This window comes from Vanessa cardui, chromosome 6, assembly GCF_905220365.1.
Source record: "Vanessa cardui chromosome 6, ilVanCard2.1, whole genome shotgun sequence".
NCBI classification, from domain to species: Eukaryota; Metazoa; Arthropoda; class Insecta; order Lepidoptera; family Nymphalidae; genus Vanessa; species Vanessa cardui.
Window position 1 is genome coordinate 905,674 of NC_061128.1, and position 25,882 is coordinate 931,555.

At 32.4% G+C, this 25,882-nt stretch overlaps 1 protein-coding gene across 2 annotated transcripts in view; it reads right to left on the reverse strand.

Moving 5' to 3' along the window:
* Window positions 1-8,167: 8,167 nt before the first annotated feature.
* The window catches only part of LOC124530577 (neuropeptide FF receptor 1-like), a 164,918-nt gene continuing 147,203 nt past the window's right edge, over window positions 8,168-25,882 (reverse strand). The window contains exons 6-8 of one of the 2 annotated variants that reach the window (XM_047104797.1): window positions 16,686-16,854; window positions 9,168-9,289; window positions 8,168-8,565 (exon numbers count right to left, since the gene is read on the reverse strand). In XM_047104797.1, the coding sequence (XP_046960753.1) occupies window positions 8,386-8,565; window positions 9,168-9,289; window positions 16,686-16,854 (471 nt within the window). In that variant the 3' untranslated portion in view covers window positions 8,168-8,385. The remainder of the gene's footprint in view (window positions 8,566-9,167; window positions 9,290-16,685; window positions 16,855-25,882) is intronic. The other variant, XM_047104798.1, reaches the window with a different exon arrangement.

Below are 25,882 nucleotides of genomic sequence, written 5' to 3' on the forward strand. Positions count from 1 at the left end.
TACAGAGTTCAACGTTGATATGTGCTTTAAAAGTGCGCGATAGAACCGGTGAAAATGGAACAATCCAGCGATTGTCAACATCGAAAGAGTTAGTTCTTGATTGGATTGTCGTTTTTTTTCCACCATTTTCAGGTGAACGACGTCTGTAAAATGGATAACCATTCTCACCTGTAATAGTATCTGTAGTAAAAGATTTAGGGAATTTCTTGCTACAGATACCGTTCTTCATGCACGGAGATCGAGGATTGTAAGAACCACATGGACCGTGCACCATGTGGGTTTTCACAATATCAAATAGCTCTGGATCAACTTCTTGATCTGGCAATTCTGCTCGAATCACATCATCGATTTGCTCGGCTCTTATTTTAGTTTCCAACCATATCAAAATGTGGGCATGGGGCAAACCACGCTTTTGCCACTCTACACTGTACATAAAACAGCGAACGCAACCGAAAATTTTACCTTTCACCAGGAGGTCCATCATTTTTTTTAATTTTTGTTTAAAAACTCTCGCTATGACATCATGCCGATCAGAAGCTAACTGCCCCGTAAAAAGTTCATTGGCAATTTCATCCCATTTAGGGTTGGTCGTGAACGTTATAAAAAGGTCGGGACGCCCATATTTCCTGACATAGCAAAAGGCATCTTGTGTCCGTTGGTGCATGTATCTAGGTCCTCCCGTAAACGATGAAGGTAGAATAACTAACTGGCCTAAGTCCTGGACATTCTCATTCTGATGGATTGCGTCTTGAAGGTGAATATAATTTTCAACTCGAAGCTTTTTTTGATTTGTTCGTATAAAAATAAGCCGTTCTGTTTCGATTTTAGCATAAACGTCAACTAAGTATTGATTAAATAATTGTTTGTAATTATGTAGATGATTGTACTCATTTTCTCTTACCATTAATCGGTAACAATAATATTGTAGAGCAGATACCTTTTTTTGGAAATTTGGTTGGCCTGTGCTAGGCTCTATTTGGTGGACCGCAAAATTATATCCATCTTCCCCATAAACAAACATTAGAGGATACTGCAAAGCATCATACGATCTATGAGTTTCCGAGATTCTCAGTAAATGATTATCACGTCTGCGAAGTATTATATCGCGTTTATCACACTCTTGATTTGCCAGTAGCACAGATACTTCATTTGTTGTTGGTTCATTATGGCGACCTGGATGCTCGGCTGATGGTCGTCGATCAGCATTTATAACAATTTTATAGTCATTTTCGTTTGAATTTGGTGGGAAAACTTGAAGAGCAGTTTTGAAATCGTTAATGTAATTATTATTTTCAATAAGCATACTTTGCAAGCTTTCAACTAACATAGGATTTAGATTTGGAAAACATTGTAACCTTGCATCTCTTTGTTGTACATAATTGCTAATGAAATATATTTGTAAAAATGCTTCTCTTGCATTATCTACTGGTAAAAGGGAACCAATTAAATGGTATACCTGTCCCTGTATTTTAAATGTAGGCATATAATTGCCTTCGTGTATTTCTTTCGCCCCAAAAGAAGTCATTTGAAAAGCCGAGTTATAATATCTAATATTATTTAAGAAATGTTGAGATTGGTCACGTTCCCCACATAACAAAGACTTAAGCGGCTCGGGTGGCTGCTGAATGGAATTCAAGTGTACTTTTCCAGATGAACAACAAATGCCATTTGATTCATTTCTCCACCTTAATGCTTTACAGTAGTTGCAACATACATTCATTGGGCCTATTTCGGACGTAGCAGAATAATTTATTTCGACATCATAATTGAACCCACTGTTATGCTTTTCTCGCCATGCAATATTACGTCTATTCGTTCTTCTTATTTGGTCACTATTTAGTCGTTGCCGTCGGGTTTCTTCAGTTTCAATATCCCGCAGAGCACGTGTCGTTTGTCTAGCACTATCCAGACGCCTTTCTTGATAAAAATTCGTTTCTGATTGACGAATGATATTCACACTTTCACGTAGCTGAGATAAACGCTCGATTCTTTGTCTTTGTGACTCATGATAGCGATTACATTGTTCTGAAACGCGGATGTCATGCTGTTCTTGACTTTCCGATTCACGTTGATTTTGGTGATGACGACGATCGTTCTCTAACCTTTGCTCTCTTGAATCAGATGATTCTAGACTTCGTGAGATAGCGTGTCGAATACGATCACTCTTAAATCTTTCCTCTCTAGAGCCAGATGATTCTAGATTTCGCGATATAGCGTGTCGAATACGATCATTGTCTAGTCTTTCCTCTCTAGAGTCAGATGATTCTAGACTACGCGAGACAGCGTGTCGAATACGATCGTTCTCCAATCTTTCGTCTCTAGAATCGGATGATTCTAGACTTCGCGAAATAGCGTGTCGAATACGATCATTCTCTAGTCTTTCCCCTCTAGAATCATCTGATTCTAGACTTCGCGAGACAGCGTGTCGAAAACGATCATTCTCTAGTCTTTCCTCTCTAGAATCATCTGACTCTAGACTTCGCGAGACGGCATGTCGATTACGATCATTCTCGAGTCTTTCCTCTCTAGAATTATCTGATTCTAGACTTCGTGAGATAGTGTGTTGAATACGATCGTTTTCTAGACGGTAATCCGAGATTCCGAAGATTCTTGAGTCCTTAATAATGAATGACGCATTCTATCTAACTGTAATCGTTCATTCCTCTCAGAACTACTCTCATTCGACCTAGACAAAGACATACGTAATCTACAATTTGTAAGACGACTTTCTCTATCTTCTTCAGATTCATTTTCACGATGCAATCTTTGGCTTTTGGCCTTTCTCGTATTTTTAGAAAGATTTGACTTTCTTTTAGGCATGACTAATTGGCTATCAAAGTGAATAAGAAAAGTAATTCAAATCCAGAACTCGAGTAAGACAGACAATTACCAGCAAAACCACCTAGAGATCTCAATAGTATTTATTTAGTTAAGAAAGATATGACAGGAAATATCAAGCACACTAAGTAAAGATGGAAAAAAATCTTGATAGCGAGTTGCAGCTTTTAAGAGTTTTTTTATTAACGCCATCTAGTTGCAAAATGGTAAACTACATCACTCATTGAACATTGGACAAAACCTACATATTATCTACGTTTTGATAATCAAAGAAAATACGTTTTAGCATGTGTACCGTATATGTATATTCATGTTCACGTAGTAGAAAAATTACAAACAGACGACGACGTCCGCGTGGCGTGGGAAATTTGCAAAACGCAACGCAACATACACCCGATCAAGTACCAGTAAAAGCTGACCCCCAATTCATACCGACAACCATATCAGAAAGAGCTCAACTTAAGTTGGGCGTTTATATTTCCAAAACTTTGTATTATTTGCATATAAAAAGTAGCCTAAGTTACGCCTTTGTTCATTACCTACCCGCCAATGAAAGTCCTGTTCAAATCGGCCCAACCGTTCCAGAGATTACCCGGAACAAACAGACAGACAGACAGACAGACAGACAGACAGACAAAAATTCTAAAAATGTGTGTTTTGGTATGTGTACCGTATATAAAGACAAATGCATGTAGCAGAAAGCGGTTATTTTAATATTACAAACAGACACTCCGATTTTATTTATTTGTATGGACTACTATAGTAAAGCCAATCGATACATCGTAATGCTAAAACATTGTTTGATTCGTATGTATTATAGATGAAATATAATTTCAATGGCATAGAAAGTAAAATGATAAACAAATTATAATAAATTACTTTGTAATGGGATGGCCCAGTGGTTAGAACGCGTGCATCATAACCGATGATTACGGGTTCAAACCCAGGCAAGCGAATATTCATGTGCTTAATTTGCATTTTTAATTCATCTCATGCTCAGCGGTGAAAAAAATCGTGAGAAAATCTGCATATGACTAATTTCAATGAAATTGTAATGGTGTATATTTTGTAAATGGTTATAAATAAATAAATGAATTTTGCCACTCGTGTATCCAACAACCTGCATTGAAGCAGCGTGTGTGAATGGTGGTGTAATAATCACCAAACCATCCTCTCAAAGGGAGAGGAGGACAGACTGATGATGATGATGATAATGGGGTTTACACAGAGTTAGTGTAAAAAAAAACCATTGAAACTTGCAGTCGGATATTTTTATGATACGCAACGTCTGCAAAATAAAAAACTAAACCTTTAAGTCTGGTTATCTAATTATAAATAAAAACTAAATTATGAGTTAATAAATAAATACACTAAATTAAAGACTTTTAAAGGTTTTTAATTCAAGGTCATTTAGTAGTTAATGTCAACTGCTGGTTTTTAAACTAACAATAATAAATAAAAATAAAGTATTTTTATGTCTATATCTATAGTGAAAGATAGTTAACGTAAGAAATAGATACGGGTATGTGCGAGTTTGGCACACGACGTCGAACGATACGTCCTACCTTTGTGAGCGCTCGACGCGGAATGCCATTTTGAGCGTTGTTTTAATGCTGACAGTTCGTTTAAAAACAAAAGTGTAATTTAAATGAAAATAATATTTTTTCACAAAGACATAAAATTTATAATTGCAAGTATTTGTTCGGTTAACGATGTAGTTCTGTAGAAATAATATGAAGTTTGAAGCTGCCTATTGTGCATTGCAGTTTGTTTTTCATTACTTTATTTCCCAAAAAGAATATGCATTTTATTCATAAAACTTAATTCATATCACACTGAATTGTAAAATGTTACATATAAATATTATACGTAACTAGCGATCCGCTCCGACTTTGTACGGGTGCAATACTTATACACTAAAAAATATACTAAAAAAAAAATCTTGATTATTTCCTATAATACACTCGTGTGTCCTAAAGAAAACCGCATCAAAATCCGTTGCATAATTTTAAATATCTAAGTATACATAGGGACAGACAGCGGTAAGCGACTTTGATTTATATTATGTTGATTTTTTGTTTAAGTAAATAATAAATGTTTAGCTCAAAAACGACTTATCAGGCATAAACGCTCTTTACAGCGACCAAGGAACAAATTAATGTTAAAGTAGTGATAAGAGCTTACCGTAAATCCCGGAGATCGTCAGCACGAACTTCGATCTTCAAAGTTAGGAATTAGAGAAAAAAAGTGTAAGAATTAAACATCATAATTTAAGAACATGCTTTTAAAAGTGATAGAGTCATCTTCTGGAATATGAATCAAATATTTCCATACACAGATATTGGCCATAAATTACCAAAATTGTTCCTAAAGTTGTACACAACAGAATATAGATGGCGCTGTAAGAATATTATTTATTATTCACTTTTATTCTTATTATAATTTAAAGTGAATAACGTAACATGATAGTTTTCTAGAACTATGATAATTTAATTTTGTAGTGACGATATCTGTTAAGGATTTGATGCCTTAGCAGAGTTTTTAAGACTAAATTAAGGATCTTATTATTCATTAATAATACTATTTGGAAAAATGCTTTAACACTCACAAATTTTAACATTATCGGTATCAATTTTTAATAAAACAAAAATTGTAGATTAAGATAAGTTAGATATTTCGATTGACTTGACTTAATTGGTAGTTTAACAAGCGACGGTATCATGTAGTTTCCATGTTATGTCACCATAAAAACACACTCATATTTTGTCATAGCACATCAAAAGAAAAGCAACAAAATCTGTAACAATTTAATAAAACTCATTTTCATGATATCAACTGTTTATTTACATAGCGTTTATTACAATAAGTTATATTACATAAGCTTATTTATTCAATTTTAAATAAAACATAATTATACTTTAAGCATATACGCATGGAATTATTGGTGGTTAATTAATGCGTTCCAGTTTTTTCAATAAAATTTGAAAGACCACCAACCATAATAGCTACAAAACGGAGGCTTACAGTAACTTACATACATATTATGTATTCCTTATTTACAAAGTCGTTGATGGTTCTTTAAGTCACACGTGATTTATATATGTTCTTTCACTTGTTTCTCAACAGATTGTATCGCTACAGCAGCGATTTTCTCGATACTCGATACTTGTGAACGAGTTTTGTTAACAATTTTTGTTTTATATATGAGATACGCGGGTGGGTAACTGATCCACCTGATGCTAAGTGATCTCTATCACCCATAGATAATAGCGCTGCAAGAAATATTTATAATTCCTTGCTTCCAATGCTCCACCAACCTTGGTAACTAAGACGTTATGTTATATTTCTGAAGTTATACCGGCTCACTCAAGCAAGAACAACACATACATCATAAAGAGTCAAATAGAGTATCGATTCGTAGGCTCTATCGTTGTACTTCTTAATATTTTCCATTTGTACAGTTCTAGAATAATATTACTTAGTATGATACCCACTCCGCTTCGCTTAGTTGTATTTAGTCACTCTTTTATGATTTTACATTTTTGGAATGAGTGCGTCTGATCTAAGATATGAGAAAACAAGAGCTATTCCTACAACAAATAATAAAAATTAATTTAGAAAAAAAAAGAAAAAAAAAAGAACTACTTATAAATGAAAAACTAAAGAATGTTTATTAATGGTTCATTAAAGAATAAACACAAAAAAACTTTAAATAGTATCGTTGTTATTGTTATTGATGTTTGTAAACAGTATCGTCTTATACTTTACTATACTATATATAGTCTTTGTATATAGTCTTACGAAATAAATTATAATACGCGAAGTGAGATTACAGGAAAACTTTGCTGTAAACAGCAGCAACGCTGCAATATGATTGGTCTTTCACGAACGCGGTACATTAAAATAAATTATAATTATAAATATCAAAACGTTCTCCTTTATAATAAACAGTGTGACAAATGATTTTGTTACATTATGTAATAAAATTGCAAGTAGCAGAGACCATCAAATTTAATTGCGAAGCTCGAATAAGTATATCGATATAAAATTAAAATTAATTTTAAATATTGACTAGAATGTTTAACATTTTATAATTTCATATTCATATATTATATTACATATCTTAAAAAATATATGAGAAAATTTACATCCAACGTAAAACAATAAACTTTAATGAATTTAATTTAATTTATTAATAATAAATAAATTATATAAGAATATAACTTATCGGTATTTGCTTATATATATTCTTATTATAATCTTAATAACTACGTTATATCAATCAATTTTAAATACTTTTCTCATATAAATGCATAAACAAAAATATAATCTTATTTCTCCTTAATTTAATATATAATTTACTTATAATTACTTAAAAATTAACTCGTTTCATATGCTTTTAGATGGAGGTTCATTTTATACAGATGAGAACGTATAATAACTCAAGATTGTTTAGTGCAACGCAACTGATGCAATCTGATTCACAATAGCGCAAGACGATCAAACAAAATGACATCAAAATTATCTTATATTCCGTTATTTAAGTAAGTTTGTCAAGGGTAAAAGGTAAGGTTAAAGAACGCTTAATCACATTCGTTTTTTTATTTTTTATTTCGTTGTGTTTGAGTTATAGTTCAGAGTGGAATTTGTTTGAGTATTATTTTAGTGAAGTATAGGGAATACGCTCGTCTACGTTTAGTCTCACTAAGCTCACCCACCCACTCTTATTGTGGGAACATATAAATAAATGTATAATAAATAAATATTGGACAACATCACATACATTATTTGTATGTATGAATGAAAATGTATATGTAAGAATACTACTTACTACCCAATGTAAGAAGCTAAAGCCCTTGTGTTATGGAAAATAAGAAGTAACGATGGCACCATAAATACCCAGACCCAAGACAACATAGAAAACCGGTGTACGCACTACTCGACTACGGATATCGTCAAATAAATGCGTTTTTGCATTCCTTATAAAAAGGCAATCGATGATAAATTATATATATTTGGAACAGCAAATTAATAACACCTATAGGTTTACTGAGTGGCTGTTTTGTTATTTTATCTCTGCATCCTACAAGCCCTACTACCTGTAAATTCCACGTAACATATTCTTATAGAATGTTAATTCATATTAAACTTGAAATAATTTCAATTTACTCAATATTACATCTAGTATGACTAGAAACCGATTACATGTAATATTTTTATTCAAATTACAGCTTCTTATTTATTTATAATACAATATTATACCACTTAAATACGTATATCATCTTTTACTTCTAAATTTACGATAGCAACGTCTGAAGTTCATAACACTTTTTTGTTCATCCATAGATTATTCAAGAGCTCGACCAAAGATAATGCGTCGATTCAATATCTTTTGTTTATGCATTTGTCTTTACTACTCCGGTGGTTGACAATACTTTATAACATTTATAAATGGCTTATATTTTAATTATCTAAAATATATTTTCAATACAAGCTATTTTTTATCTGAATTCAAGCGTACAATTAATTCTTTTCGGTAGGTTGTATTTACAAAAACTGCGCTTTCCCCCTGTCTTTCCAAGCTGCGTCTCGCAATGAGCTTCTATTCACCCTTCCGTATTGAATACTCTGCGTGCAAGATGGTCGACTCTGGTTACTGCTCCTGAAGGTCACAGTCGTGCACGTTCGTAAACTAGACGTGTTGGATTTTTGACGTAAGCCTTGCATCTGGAAAGATTTGAGATCGTCTTAGATACATTTAAGAAATTGTATGTTTTGTGTGTATAGATATTACTTAATTATGTCATAGATATGTATACCTTTTTTACGTCTATTCCTTGGGGTATATTTTTATGTCAGTTTTTACTGACAAGTAACATAAAAATATTTACTACAGATAAGCATAATTTGTAAAGTAAATAAGTCTTAGGTTCTAGCTACTGCAACTGGATTCCAATATGCTCTGCTCTGCTCTATCATACAATGATTAAATGTAAAAATAATGACAGAAGTAAATAATTATATTTATGATATTCCTAGTAATTACTTAAAAATGCAATTTAAAATGAATGCGCTTTTAGAAACGTAGAAGCAATGAGTTAAATTGAATTGAATTGTTATTACTGAATAATTTACTGTTTATTACAAAATTCCTAAGAATAAATAATGAATCGTGATACACAATAATATATAGCACTGAACAGGAAAATATAGAAAGTATGATTTCCAATATATATCTTTCCGATTCATACCTCCGAGGTGCTCTCAAGTGTCATATCATATAGTAAGTATTGTTAGCATTACGTCTATATCAGGACCGTATAACTTACATGGAAATGGGTACTAGAGTTAATGTTACCAGGGTCGTGACAGAGTAGCTTGCGAAGTGACCGTCTGAAGTTGCGCGTCATCAGACAGTAGACTATCGGGTTGATAGCTGAGTTCGTGTGTCCTGGAAATAGATTAATTAAAACTCGGTTAACAAATGAGCGACTTAATAACAAACACTTTCAAGTAACCATAGACCTAAGAGTTGTTAGAAATGTCATGAAAAAAAAATGACCTTGACTCAAACGATTTTGCTGATATTGAGCCAAATTGCATGCTAATGAAGTTAATATTTTGCCAATACATTGATATCCGTTGATGTACATGTTCAGGCGATTATAATAAAATAATAAATAAAAAAATAAAAAAGCCTTTTATTCCATGCATAAATTTACATATTACGTTATACAGTTTTATTAATTTTTTTAAAGTTATATAAAAATAAGGTTTTGAATATTTAAGTTTTTTTTCTTTTTTTAAAAATTTTTGAATTTATAGATAAAGTGTTTCTTCTTGAAAAACTTGTTTTTGCATGGACCCCTCTTCGTTTGCCTGCTGGGCCCATCCATTTAGTGACATTTATTGTCCATCTCTCATCAACATAGCGGGCTACATGGCCAGCCCATCTCAGTTTCTGTGATTGGGCATACGACAGCGCATCTATCGCTTTTGTGTGATGTCTTATCTTTGTGTGTCGAATCTTGTGTATCTTTTTTATATTGAGCATGCTTCGTTCCATACCCTTCTGGTATGAACTAATTTTATTTTTAATTTTTTTTCGTGAATTTCCACGTTTGACAGCCATATGTTAAAGAAGGTAGGATGCATGAGTCTAAGATTTTCTTCTTAACTTTAATTGACATGTTACTTTTGAAAACATATTTTAACCTCCAATATTTATTCCAGGCGTTTTTGATTCTACGCTCTATTTCCATTTCATTACCATCTTTTATGCAGCTTATTTGTTTACCAAGATAGATGTATTGGTTCACGTACTCTAGTGGTTCATTTTTATTTTAATACTCGCCTTAATGCTGTTTGTCATAGCTTTCGTCTTTGAAAGATTCATCTCTAGTCCCACCTGTTTGCTATTAGCTTGAAGTGTCTCTAGCATATACTGCAAACCACGGCTGGTCTCTGATAATAATACGATGTCATCTGCGAATCTTAAGTGGCTTAGGTACTTGCCATTGATGTTCAAGCCGCATGTTTTCCAGTCCAGTTTGTTTATGATGCTTTCTAGTACAGCTATAAAAAGTTTCGGCGAGAGTGGATCACCCTGTCTTACTCCTCTCTTTATAGGAAAGCTTTGACCAATTTTTTCTAGCTTAACTTTGCTCGTGCTGTTTCTATATATGCCTTTTATAATTGTTATGTACGTATTGAGCTTGAGTTTCTATTTTTTGAGCTTCTAGGGCCTCCCAAATACTTTTATGAGATATCGTATCAAATGCTTTTTGGTAGTCGACAAAAGCGATGTAAAGCGGTCTCTGTTTTTCCTGGTACTTCTCAATCACTAAATCTAGAGTATGTATGTGATCCATTGTGGAGAAATTCTTTCGAAAACCTGCTTGTTCCACAGGTTGCCATTTGTCTAGCGTGCCGCTTATTCTCTTATTTATGATTGAGGAAAAAAGTTTATATAGCGTCGGTAAGAGACTAATGGGTCGGTAGTTACATATCTCTTGTGGGTTACCTTTTTTATAGAGCAAGATTATATTTGATTCAAGCCATTGCTTTGGTATAATTGCTGTATCTAAGATGAGATTAAAAAGTTGAACCAATGGCTTGACTAGCAGAGTTCCACCATACCTAATAGCCTCGTTTGTAACTTTGTCTGGACCTGGGCTTTTATCTGATTTTCAACCGACTTCCAAAAGGAGGAGGTTATCAAGTCGTCTGTATTTTTTTTTTTTTTTTTTTTTTTTTTTTTTTTTTTTTTTTTTTTTTTTTTATGTTTGTTACCTCATAACTTTTCACTGGGTGGACCGATTTTGATAATTTTTTTTTTGTTTGAAAGGTAGTGCTTCCCGTGGGGTCCCATTTTTTTTATTTTTTTTTTTCCGATGATGGTATCCATGTGAAAACGACATAAGTCTTAAATTTGCATTATGTATATGCGCGACAAATAGGTGAATAACTGAAAATCACGTTAACCAATTTTGATAATTCTTTTTTTATTATAAAATTTATACTTCAAGGGTAATTTGGTGAAAGTTTGGTAAGGTTCTGAGCACAGGATACATGACAAAGTAACGGAACGGAAGGAAACGGAACAATTCAGAGAAGCACGTTAGCGATACTCAGTCGAATCTTTTATTTATAGGTTATTTGGATATTTGAGTCACCTTCCGTAATGTGGTTATGTTTATGTAATTATCATAGTCGAATATTATAATCAACTAGCTACCCACCCCGGCTTCGCACGGGTGCAATAGTGATACTAAATATACTACAGAATTTGTTTATATACGACATCACATCGCAAACTTCTCAAAATTATCAGTGTTTCTTTACTATATTGTTCATGTTTTATATACACAAACCTTCCCCTTGAATCACACTATCTTTTTAAAAAAAACCGCATCAAAATCCGTTGCGTAGATTTAAAGATATAGGGACAGAGAAAGCGACTTTGTTTTATACTATGTAGTGATGGAACTCCTATACGGCTCGCAGTTAGGGTGCGATATGGGGCAGAATTTCTTACTATCTTTAATCAAATTTTGTGTATGTGATGTGATGTCATATGATGTACGAAATATAGTTGGTCTTTTTCAAAGTTTTTTTGCTGAGTTCGATTACAGCTCTTTCGAGGGATCCTTGTAGTTTACGCCGTGTGACGTATTAAATCCGCATTTTCGAAAGTCTATTTTTGCTTTATTCGCCAGTTTCCTTTGAAATTGTCCTCGAAGTAGTTTCTGACTCATATAAACGGAACGTTTAATCTATCCAAATTTAAAAAGAATTAGTTAGTCAACATCAGCTTCACTTAAAATCAAAAAATAAATAAAATTTTAACAAAAAGAAAAACCGACTTCAAACAAAACACTATTTTAAAACAAATGAATATGCACGAAAAAGTAATAAAAATAATTGCGTTTCAACATATTTTTTAGAGTCTTCCTAAGTTAAATGAAATGAAAAATATTAGACTACTTAAAAGTCGATTAACGATTATATCATGTAGTTATAATTATTGTTATATTTGGAGTCGGTGTCAGCCAATAAAACCCTACAGTATATCTATCAAAAAACAATACGAGAATACTTTAACAAATATGTTTTTTACAAATTACCTTTTACACAATAATATACTGGATCAATCAAGGGGCTCGTATCGCTTCTTTCTTTTGATTGTTGGGGCAAGGGCACCGTGGCTGACACCGGCTCCAAATATACCAATAACTATAACTACATGATATAATCGTTAATCGACTTTTAAGTAGTCTAATATTTTTCATTTCATTTAACTTAGGAAGACTCTAAAAAATATGTTGAAACGCAATTATTTTTATTACTTTTTCGTGCATATTCATTTGTTTTAAAATAGTGTTTTGTTTGAAGTCGGTTTTTCTTTTTGTTAAAATTTTATAAACTCTTTATTGCTTGAATAATTTCTAATTCATCGATCGGTTTTATTTTTTCTTCGGCACTATTCCTCTGGATCTCTACATTCTCCTGTTTATTTGAATTTGGTAAAGTATGTGTATCTGGTTTTTCGCTATATAAGTCTTGGTAGAAGTTTGTGGCAATACTAATAATATCTTTGCGATTGTGTTGTGTTTTTCCCTGCCGTTTCAATCCCTCGATCCAGGTTCTATTTGTTCGTAATTGCCTGTTAGCCTTTTTTAGGCTCCCATGACTTTCGACAATTTTTTCTATAGTATTTGTCCTGTAGTTTTTGTAGTCAAGTTTGAAGTATTTGCTCGTTAGCTTGTATAATGCGCTAAGTTCGTTTTTTTGGGAATGGGACTTGTTTTTCGTCTTTTGAAGTATTTGCCTTCTTTTTATAAGTGATAAAGTTCTTTCAGATAGTATCTTTTGTTTTGTAGTGCGTTGATTGACGTTTTTTGAGTTTGTAGCTTCTAGGCTTTGTTTAATTGCTAAAACCAGTGAATCATAGCATCTTTGAACATATTCAGAGCTTTTCCAGTGCAACAGTTTATTTTTTAGGTTAGCTTTATATTCGTTTATTTCTTCAATATTTTTTAAAGTATTCATTTGATTACTTGTGTAAGTCACTCTGCTTTTCTTTAATTTTGTTAAAGTAATTGTGCTTCTGACTAGTCTGTGGTCTGTTGAATAATTCAAATTTAAAGTTTCTATGTTTTGGAATATTTTTGGTTGGTTCGTTGTTATGTAGTCTATTTCATTTTTATATTTTCCATTTGGAGATCTCCATGTCCATCTATGACGCCGTTTCTTTTTGAAAAATGTGTTTATAATAGCTAGTTTATTTTCAAGAGCAAAATTAATTAGCATCTGTCCTCTTTCTTTTCTTTGTCCATACCCGTTATTCTTTGTTATTAAGTATTCATCCTTTTGCAGTTGACCAATCTTTGCATTAAAGTCACCCATTATTACTTGGTTTTTGTGGGCGGACTCTATGGCTTTGTCCAAGGATTTGTAAAATTCATTGATCTCGTCATCATTTGCTGCCTCTGTAGGTGCGTATACTTGTATCACACTCATGCTGTATCCTTGTATATTAAGATTTAATAATGCCACTCTTTCTGTGATTCCAGTGAAGCTTTCTATATATTGTTTTGATGATGAATTTATCAGAAAACCGACACCATATTTTCCAGGAGTCTCACCTATATTACATAGAATAAAGTTTTCATATTCCTCTATTTTACTTCCCAGGCGTCTGACCTCTGACAAACCAATAATATCATACTTAATTCCTTTTAAAGCTTCCTGGAGTTAAATCATCCTCTCATGCGAGGATAAAGACCTTACATTGTATGTTGCCACATAGAACTTTTGACTTGATTTTTTATGTAGTTGTTGATTATTCGATTTTTTATTTCTTGGAGGGTGTTGGTCGTAATCTTCCACGGTGACCGGCCGGCTTGGAAGATGTGTTATGTTGCTTTTATTTTTAGCTATTACAGTTTTCTTGAGAGGGTGTCCTAATTGCTAGTTGTGCTGTGCTTGGTTAGTTGTGGGTGTTTTGTTTACTAAGTAATTTAGAAGACCTGGTTTTACTATTCCTCCTGAACGGTTAATACTAGAAGTTTTTTTTATTTTTCTTATTAACTTGAGTTCTTGTCGATTGATTAATTTTACTAGTCTGCTTTTCTTGTGGGGAATTTGAAAGGAACCTTTTTTTGCTATTTTACGGGTGAGATATTTGTTCTGATTGTTTTGTATAATGTGTTTCTGTTGTCTTGTCTTCTGATGATGAATTTTCTGGCGATTTTGTTGGGTTTCTTATTTTTTCTTCTATGTTATTTACTGATAGTATAATTATTTTATCATATTTTATAAACGCTTTATTTCCTTTTCTTTTCTCTTCTTCCAATTGTTCTTGCAGTTCTTTACGTTTTATTAGTACATCAGGAGGATAGTCTTGTTTTATATAAAAATTGGAATTAGAAAGAATGTGTTTGTTTTTTAAAAGTTCGATTTTTTTCCCATTGATGAGAAAGTTACTGCTATGGGTCGTATTTTTTTTTACCCTTTCTGCCTATCCTCCTACAATATTCTACATCTCTATTTATGCAGCTTATTTCCATTTTATTATTTATAATATCTAATATAGTTAATTCTAAATCATTATAACTTTTTTCGGTTTCCTCAACCCCAAAAAATATAATATTTCTTTTCCTTGCTTCTTTTTCTAAATTGTAAATTTTTGTCTCCTGTTTTTCGACTTTTTCAGTTAGTTCGTGATATTTTGATTCTATTGTACAAAACCTTTCGTTCATGCTGCTATTAATAGTTTTAATTATACTTTCTTTCATTTCTTTCATTTCAGCCTTTTGGCTAGTCATTTCTTCTTTAATTAGGTTTAGTGTTAATAGGATTTCATCCATTTTTTATTTACTTATATGAATTTAAATTAAATAAGAAAAAATTGAAGTCGGCAAATTAAATATAATAAAATATTTTAAGGGTTTTAAGATTGCAGTAAAATACGTATATTTAATTTTTAATTTCAAAATGTAAGTAAAAATATGGTTAATTTTCATATGTCAATCTAAATAAAAATTTAAGCTATGTCATATTATTGTGATTCCGAATGTCAGTAAAAATATGTGTATATTGTAATATTAAAAAAATAAAATAATTTGTTGACTATTTAATTAATTAAGACGTCAAAACCATATATGTATATTTAAGAAAAACAGGTTACTAAAAATATCATAACCATCATATTCATTTGATTGAAAATCAAGATTATAAAAACTTTAAGCTATTCGATATTAATTATTAATGTAAAATAATTTAGAATGTTATCAAACAAAAATAATAATTCATTTGAAGATTTCAATAAATAAATATAATAATGTGAATAATGTGAGTTTTAAAATGTCAATAAATAAATATACCTAATAAAAATGTGAATAACAAAAAATATAATAAAAATAAAATAAAAATTTAAAATTAAACCTTTCAAAATTTCAATAATATATGAAGAATTTTGCAATGTATCTCAGCATAGGGGATCGAACTCTGTTTAGTCAAGCGAAGTGTCGTTTCTCAGACCAATACACCAGCTTATCTTTTGTACGACGAAACGAAATTTATTAACTAAATCTTCTAGCTCTAATTACTTTGTGGGGTAGTATGCTTAAATTTTTGTTCGGCTACCTTCACCTTTTTATCAATATTTTTCAATAATTCCAGTTATAACCACTTATTTATTATTCTCACTTTGCTTCCTTTTCACATGTGGTTTGATTGTTTGTTTGTTTATTATTATTAGAAAATTCACAAGTTCCACTGTACACTTATTTTTGATTTTTGAAGTCTTCTTCGTGTTGCGTAGTATATTTGAGCGTTCTTTTCCTATCACTTTTTGTCTTATATTTGGATAACGTTATCTCGAATGTGTTTCATATATATCAATGTTCTTAACACCACAACAACCTTTAATTAGCACTTTTATAATTTTAAAATTGTATTATTATATGGAGCGTTTCCTTTTGACTCTGCGTGCAGCGCCCTCTAATAATTTAATATTATTAAGGCGATTATATGTTCGATTAATGTACATAAGAATGTACTAATTTTAGTCAGCTCGTATGACAGCCACAATTTGATATTGGATGGTTTTATTATACTCTGGCTGAATCATTGGGCACCATTTTAATCAAAACCAAATCTATTATACAGCTTACACAGGTCGCCAATGCCTAAACCAAAAAAATAAAATAAACACACAATACAGACATACACGATATTCTGTCCCCAATTATTAGGTACTATTGAGTTGACTACTATCCTATCGACAACATTTTCCGTTAATGTGTTCTACTTTCGAATAAGTTGCCAGAGGATTATCATACCTAACAATAAGGTGTACGGCAGCACTAACGCCACGGAGTCAGCTTGCAAGGCGTTGACATCAATTAGGAGCTGTAGAATGTTGTAGGGCAGCCAGCAGAGTGCGAACAATACGGCCAGCAACAGAAGAATCCATGCCACTCGCTTCCTCTCACGGACGAGTCGTAATCGCTGGAAAGAGACAAAAACGTCTCATGTTATTTAAAAAAAAATTATCACGATTTATAATTATGCTACAGGTAGCACAAACACCGTAGTAAATATACATTAAATTTTAGTAACGGTTAGTCCTGTATATCCTTTTGAAATAAAAAAAAAACATACAAATTATATACATTTTCCCGTATTCACAAACGTATGAATATGGTAATCGGTACAAATATTGAATATCGAGAAATATATTACTTTTACCAATAGTATATTTGCTTTATACGGAATTATGGAAAACGAGTAGGTTTGTACCTTTTAATTTTATTCTTACAGTGAAAGTGAGATAGATAATTAAATAAACAAGGGTTACTCTAGAAACATCTCCGAATACAGAGTGGCTTAAGTGATAGGAAACGAGAAATAATGTTTTATATGGAATTTCGTGCTTTGATGAAAGTTATTGAATTTGAGCCAACCTCTATATTAAATTATATTCACACTACAAAGGGTAAATGAATTTGAGTTTCAATTACACAGTTTTTTATTACTGTAAAAAATATATAATACACATTTTTATTTTCATTTGGAAGACAATGAGAGAACACTATAGCCGGACGGAGCTGCGAATGGTAGCTAGTTTTTTAATTATTAAACACTAGAAACTCATTAATAAAGAACTTACGCAATATGAAGTAAGTAAAATATAGAAAATTAACATTATATGTAAATTTCCCACTGTTGTGATAAGGCCTCCTCTTCCATTAATGAGAGGGTTTGGAACATATTCCACCACGCTGTTCCAATGCGGGTTAGTGGATTGCACATGTGGCAGAATTTGGATGAAATTAGACACATGCAGGTTTCCTCACGATGTTTTACCTCACCGCCGAGCACGATATGAATTATAAACACAAATTAAGGACATATATAGTGGTGCTTGCCTGGCTTTGAACCCGAAATTATCGGTTAAGATGCACGCGTTCTAACCACTCAGCCACCTTAGCTCATGAAGTAAACATCAAGATAACAAATACTTGGAAAGTATGGCTTCCGTAACTATGTCTCATTCTCACACAGACTATTATGTGAAATTGACTAACTGGATTGACAGTTATTGGACTTTTCTTGTCAAGACAATTTCTGTTGAAGACTGGAGCTTAATAGTTTTAAGTACTGATGACGACCTCCGTGGTCGAGTAGTATGTACACCGGTTTTCATGGGTAAGCCACTACGAGGTCTCGTGTTCGATTCCCGGCCGAGTTGATGTAGAAAATTCATCAGTTTTCTTTGTTGTCTTGGGGTCAAGGTGTTTGTGGTACCGTCGTTACTTTTTTTTACAACACGAGTTCATTAGATGCGGCCCAAAATGAAAAGAAGTACTGACACATTTCTCACTCGTAAATAAGAAAACCCATTGTTTCTTGTATTCTTATCTGATTACGTGATTACGAAATAGAGAGTACTCACGTTTCAGCATACACATGAACAAATCATGTGTATTTGAACAGTCAGCTCCTTTGAAATAGATATTATTAGCAAAACCTTAAACGTTTGAGTTTAATTAAATTCCAAAGTTCTTCGTTCTTATTAAACCAAATTATAAATTCGAAACGGAACTACGAGCGCCCAGCTGCTACCAGGTTTATGCCTCCATAACTGTCTATTCCACGTGTCGGTCAAATACAAAGGAATGATCGTAAATATTAAATGATACTGTTGAGTCATTATTCTGGCAGCTTATTACAGACACCATGAGTCATAGTACTAGTACTAATGAGTCATAGTACTAATGGTTTCCAAAACGTTCAAGTACTGATAGAATAAGCTTACTTCTTCTTCTGCCTGGCATTTATTAATCCCGGCTATATCCAGGGTCAGTCTTCCGACTAAGTCTACTCCACTTTGCACGGTCTTTAATATCATTCTGTGTGAGTCCATTGGCTCTCATGTCTTGCTTCACGACCTCCAGCCATCGCTTCCTTAGGCGCTCGGGAGGCCTAGTTCCAGTTACAATATATATAATGATAGAATAAGCTTACAATAGTACAAAATGTAGAAATTTAAATTACAGATGGGATAGATTTATTGGAAAGACTTAATATAAAAGGTGTCTTCAAAATGAATATGAAAACGAATCTCTCATGCTATATTTCTCTCTCTCTCTCTCTCTATGTATCTCTCTCTCTCTCTCTCTCTCTCTCTCTCTGCTTAACTCATTTTCTACATAGCAGTCCTATGTTTGGAATGTCGCTGTAGGTATTAGCAGAACTGTGCTTCAGAAAGTAAATGAAATAAATCCATTAAACTTGAACTCTCTCGCTTCTCTTTCAATCTAGATTTGCCGCTCGATTTGATTCTAAGAGTGAGACGATAAATATAATAGCTGAATATGTTTACTTCGTAGATCTTTGTACAAGATTGTCTAGGTATGAATCATCATTCAACCACCGAGCAGCAATAATTTGTTTTGATCTATTCCGGTTAAACATTTTAATACTCAAGCTTGGTACTTGGTGGAAAGGTTAAATTTCCTAAGATGACAAATGTCTCCAGCTTAGGTATTTGTCCTATAATGGCATTACATCAGTTTGAGGAGAGATTATCATAACGACTCCTTTTAAAATTCGACTGCACACAGTGTGTTTAAGATACTATTTAAAAATACAAGTTCACATTTCCAGACACAAACTAGCGTTAAATTAAACCTATTTGTTCTATCCAGCGCAAACTCATTGAAACAAACAATCTTACCCTTACCAGATACATAAAGAGTATTGTGAACACAAGTGTACAGAGCTATACTTATTATAATAAGTAAAAACTCAATGTTAACAAAATTGTACGTACGGTACATTGATAGCCAGATTTCTACTAAAGAAATATATTACTAATAGCCCGAACATTGAACGACAAATATATTTTGATATCTAAACAATTCCTCCAAAGTACCATCATTAGATATATTACTGTGAAAGTAACGAAAATACACTAATCAAGAAGTATCTAAGTCAGTTGGTGTTTAACTTTCCTAACCACGTTTGCTGCGGTCCTGAAACTCCCCATTAGGGATAATAAATGAGGATACAACTACAGTAACATCTAATGTTATGTCGAAACCAAGTAATATATACATATAAAGATTTATTAAATCTGATTATGCTGATACTCCTCTTGTTTATTCATGAATAAAAATATACCCAATAACCATTCGGAATATTTCGAGCGAACAATTTTGATGTTTGAATTTGATGTTTACTGTTCCGCTCTTTAGATTTGTAGCATTAAATTATAAATCATCAATTTTCTCAATTAACAATCTATATGAAGTTAATTAATTAGACTAAATCCTGAAATGTACGTACTTTAAAACATAATGCTTAAAATGACGTAAATTTTACAAGTAGTTACATTTAAAATTAGTTTTTGTACTTATATTAATGAAGATACTATAAGGATATTTTCTTTAAATAAAAAAATGTTCGTAATGGTAAGATTGGTATTTACCCTTTGAATGAGAAATGAAATGAAAAAATCCGACAAAATAGCAGCAGCAACCAAAAAGTTTTTATTCCATAAAGTTTAATGATGTCGGTTATTTCGTATTTCGAGAACCAGAGTAATACCCAACAATATATGTAAAATTTGAAGTAGCAACAAACAGGTTGCTCCGAAACATTTCCAGGGGAATAAATTTGGCGGTTCTCACGCATAATGGTTATGACTCGATTCAACGTAATACTCATCCATAAAATTCATTTTGAAACTCAGTAAATATGAATGTCTCCATATATCTTATTTACGAATAGCAGCATAATACAGAAACACGTATATTATTGATTTAAGATGACAGGTGAGATATTTCGGCGTAACGCATCCATATTCTGGTTCTCATTTTCTCTAGATGCCTCTTTGTTCTGGTAGCCATGATATAAGGCAGGTAGGTCTATAGGTACTGGGACAATCACTAAGTCTCCACTTTGAAATAAGATGCTGGGACCAAAAACTAAGTCTGCTTGTTGGAAAAAGTTAGTGGATTTTGCGTCGAGAAATTTATAATAGAGGCCCGGAGTCTGAACAGATTTTACTCTCCGGTGCCTTGGAAAACACATAAAGAGTTGAGCTTAAAATAGGGGGGATTTGGACATCTCATTCCGTGTGCGCTTTCAGTTTAAATTCATTTTGTATAATAAAACCATTAGTAATTACATAGTTCATCAGTGGTCTGTAGTTGGTTTTATATTTTAAATGGATACCTATTTGTATTGAATAACTAATTGATTGTCACGAACAGATGAAGCTCGGTGCATCAAGCCTTGCAATGTAACAATGAATTGATCCATTTAATTATCTTTTAAATAAATTTATGGACGGAAATTTACCTCAGTAAAAAATATACCCTCCATTGTAATAGTGCTATTGATGTATAACATCCGGATGTACTTTCATGTCAAGTAGAAATTGAGCAGCGACTCAAAATAGAAAGATTAACATAACATTAACATTTTTGTTTAACATATAACTTTATGAAATATAAACTTAGTGATAGGGCTTTGTGGTAGCTATCTATTTAGGTTCGTTAGATGACTAACTAACCTAAATAGATGACGGTTGAATAGGTGATGACTGATGAGTCATCACCTATTCAACCGCCAAGCAATACTTTGTATTATTGTGTTCCAGTTTGAAGCAATAGTGAGTTGGTATAACAGGCACAAGGGACATAACATCTTAGTTCCCCAATTCAGTGAGGCGTTGGCAAGTTAATAATAATATTTTGAGCAGTAGTGATTTGTAAAAGTAATATTATAAAAAGGAAAAAATTGTTTGTTTATAAGCGATACTTTGATACTACGAATCATTTTTTATTCATAACTAACATTAGCTATGTGTATCTCAGTAATAAGATAATTTAAATATGCAACGGAGATCAGTTCTTTTAAGTAGACTCGCCCTGTTATTTTTTATTGTTGAAATCATGAGCGTCGATGCTACAAGAGTACGCCGAATGGTGCACTTTTGTGAGATCTATACTGATAATTTATACTAGTATTATAAAGATGAAAACTTTGTTGTTTGTTTGTAATGAATAGGCTCAAAAACTACTGGACCGATTTAAAAAATCTTTCACCATTCAAAAGCTACATTACTCATGAGTATTATAGACTATATTTATTGCTAAAAAGATAAGGAATCCTTACTAAAACTTAAATGACGTAACCCAAGGTGGATAAAAAGTTATGTCTACCAGTGCGAAGCTGGGACGGGCCGCTAGTGTATTATAGAATAATAATGAATATAATTTTAAATATGAATTGTTACCCTTTACTTTTCTTCCACCACTATTTTTTTATGGTATTATAGGTTGACGGACGAGCATATGGGCAACCTGACAGAAAGTGGTCACCATTACCCATAGACAATGACGCTGTAAGAAATATTAACCATTCCTTACATCGTCAATGTGCCACCAACCTTGGGAACTAAGATGCTATGTCCCTTGTGCCTGTAGTTACACTGGCTCACTCATCCTTCAGACCGGAACACAGGAACACAATAATACTGAGTACCATTATTTGGTGGTAGAATAACTGATCAATGGGTGGTACCTACCCAGACGGGCTTGCACAAAGTCCTAACACCAAGATTATAAGACTTACAAAAAACGCACCATTTAAATATTGTTATATAATATATACGACAAAGTATGAGTTTTACGTTTTGCGAGATTTATTATATAGTTTTCACGTCACTTGCGGCGCGCGTGTCATAAAAAAACACTCTCATCATTTTTTTCATATTTATTTATTTATTTATTTATTTATTTATTTATGAGTCCCCAACAAAGGATACACACTAATTACACATTCAAAATAAAACGGTATAAAGGTTACACAAGTTATGTGCTCCTTCAATTATAGGAGACCACAGCATGCACAGGAAAAAAAATATTTTTAACATAAAGAAAATAAAAGTGAAAAAGTAATAAATGGAAGTAAAAATACAAATACAAATTAAAATCTTAAAATTAGGAAAAAGCTTATAAACTAAACTTTTTATTAATAATAATATCACGTTAGAATTTTATTGAGACACACTCTGAATTTGGACAAGCTGTAACGATGAATATCGAGTTCGATATTAGATCTAGAAAGTTTGTTATATTGTCTACAGAGCCTTGGAACAGCAGCGTTATGTCCTAGGTTTGAATTAAATGTCGGAATATTTAAAAGGTTATAAGCTTTTAAACGAGGCAAGCGAGAAGGAACATTGATATTGAGCTTATGTAGAAGATTACTACAATCAATCACCCCATGTATAATTTTGTGTAGAGCTGTAAGATCTATAATAATTCTTCGAGTTGTAAAAGAGGTCATGTGATAAAATTTAAGTCTATCGTTGTAACTTTTGATGTTTTTAGCCTGTAAATCTTTGAAAGATAGATGGTGTAGAAAGCGTTTTTGTACTTTTTCTAATCTATTGATGTGGATATTATATTGAGGATTCCATATAGTGCTATTATATTCGAGTATGGGAAGAACCAGGGTCATGAATATTTTGATTTTGGTAGAATTGTTCTTGAAGTCCTTCATATTACGGAGTATAAAACCAAGAATTTTAAATCCCTTAGATACAATATTAAATATATGTGTGTCGTATCTCAGCTTTGAGTCTAAAGTAACTCCAAGGTCTCGTACACAGTGCAATAGTGAGATTTGTTGTTTGTTGATGTAATATTTATTCGGCTCCGCTTTTTTATTTCGGGTAAATTGTATACAGTGACATTTTTTTATATTAAGACTCATATTGTTATCCCTACACCAAATCTCCAATCTATTGATATCTTCTTGCAATTTATTTACATCATCGTTTGCAAATATTGGTTTCATTAATTTAAGATCATCGGCAAATAAGTAGTAGTTGGAGTGGTAAAAACATGTTGTGATGTCATTAATAAATACGTTAAAAAGAATAGGTCCGAGATGTGAACCCTGCGGAACGCCTGACACGACTTCAAAACTGTCCGAACAATGACCATTGATGACGACCTTGAAACTTCTATTCTGCAAATATGATGTAAACCAATTGAGGAGCGCTCCACCTACACCAAATTGTGAAAGTTTGTGTATTAAAAGCAAATGATCAACTTTATCGAAAGCTTTACTAAAATCTGTGTATATTACATCTACAGGTATTCGGTTATCAGCATTCTCGGATAAAGCGGAAGTAAAACACAATAAGTTAGTGGTGGTTGATCTTGACTTTAAAAAACCATGTTGGTGGGGGGTGATTTGATGTTTCAGATACCATGACAATCTTTCAGTGATCATTTTTTCAAAAACTTTGCCTAAAGTTGAAAGTAACGAGATTGGTCTGTAATTACTGACCAGATGCTTTTCACCAGATTTAAATATTGGAAGTATCAAAGCTACTTTCCATAGATCAGGAAAAACTCCATCTTTTAATGAACGATTAAAAATTAAAGTAACAGGTAAAGCTAGTGCTTTAGCACATCTTTTTATAAATACCGGTGGAAGATTATCACTACCTGACCCCTTGCGTTCATCAAGTGTTTTAAGTGATTTATAAACTTCTGATGTATTAAATGAAAGTTGACAAAGGAAATTTGAAGAGGTATTACCACTGTAAGATGTTTTTTTATTGTTATCGGACTTTGAAAATACTTGTACAAATTTTTCAGCAAATAAGTTACATATTTCTTTACCATCAGAAGCAACTTTACTGTCGAGTTGCATTTTGGCTGGATAAGAACTACTACCTCTTCTCTTAGCTTTGATAAACGACCAAAAAACTCTGGGGTTAGATTGAATAGATCTTTCAAGCATTGCTATATATTCATTATAACATTCAACTGATAATTTATGACACTTGTCGCGAAGTCTGTCAAAATATAAGCAGTCAAGAGGATTGTTAAATTTTTTGATTTTACAATGGAGTTTATATTTTTCTTTAAAGAGACGAATCAGGTGTGGAGAATACCACGTGGGATATTTTGAGTTACGTGGTCTTTTCATAGGTACGAAATTTTTGATTATTTCTCTTAAAGTTTTGTAAAAGTAATCTAACATTTGATTAACTGAAAAGCACTTCTGAAGTTCATGCTTCCAATCAATTGAGAAAATATGCTCCAATATCATGTCGTAATATGCTTTAAAAAAATTGGGTCTACTAATACACTTAACTTGTAAGTGACTAAATGCCTTAAGAGGAGCACAAAATTCCAAAGCCGGATGTAATGGATCTTCGTTTATTAAAGGTCTGGTGCAACGAATTGTTTTGCTAAAATAAGTATTGCTGAGTAACAAATCAAGAACTTTATCTTTGCTGTTTAAAATATTATTATACTGTGTTAAATCATTAATTGAAGTGAATTCAAGTAAAGTTGCACAAGTTTCGGAGAGATTTGAATTGGCACCTGACTCCGACCATTTTATATTACTCAAATTAAAGTCTCCTAAAATTATTGTGTGTTTATTTAAGTCAATTGCCTTTTGAGACTGTATAGTGAAAGTCATAAGAGTTTCATTTTTTAATGGTGGGGGTAGATAGATAGCGCATATGTTTAAATAGTCGATTGTTTTACGTGAAGTTTTAAATTCAATGCTTACCCAAAGATCCTCGCACGTGCTTTCATATTCGGAACGTCTTACCGATTTAAGGTGTTTTGAAACTGCAATTAGGACTCCTCCACCATCTTGACGAATATTATAGGAACTGGTTTCACGATCCCTCCTATACACGATATATCTATCGTCGAAGAGTTCTGAATCATAAACGCTGCTGTTAAGCCAAGTCTCCGTAAGTACAATTACATCATAGTTATGGGTAGATAGATTGATATAAAAATTTTTAGTTTTAGTTTTTAGTCCACGTACATTTTGGTAATAAAAATTAAGATTATCGAATTTAAGAACTAATGAGCCATAATAACATGCTAGAAAATATAAAATTAAATAAATTAGAAAACTGAATTTAACATTTCTTTACTATTTATAAAAAAACTACGGGTTGTCTCGCTTTTCCTCATGA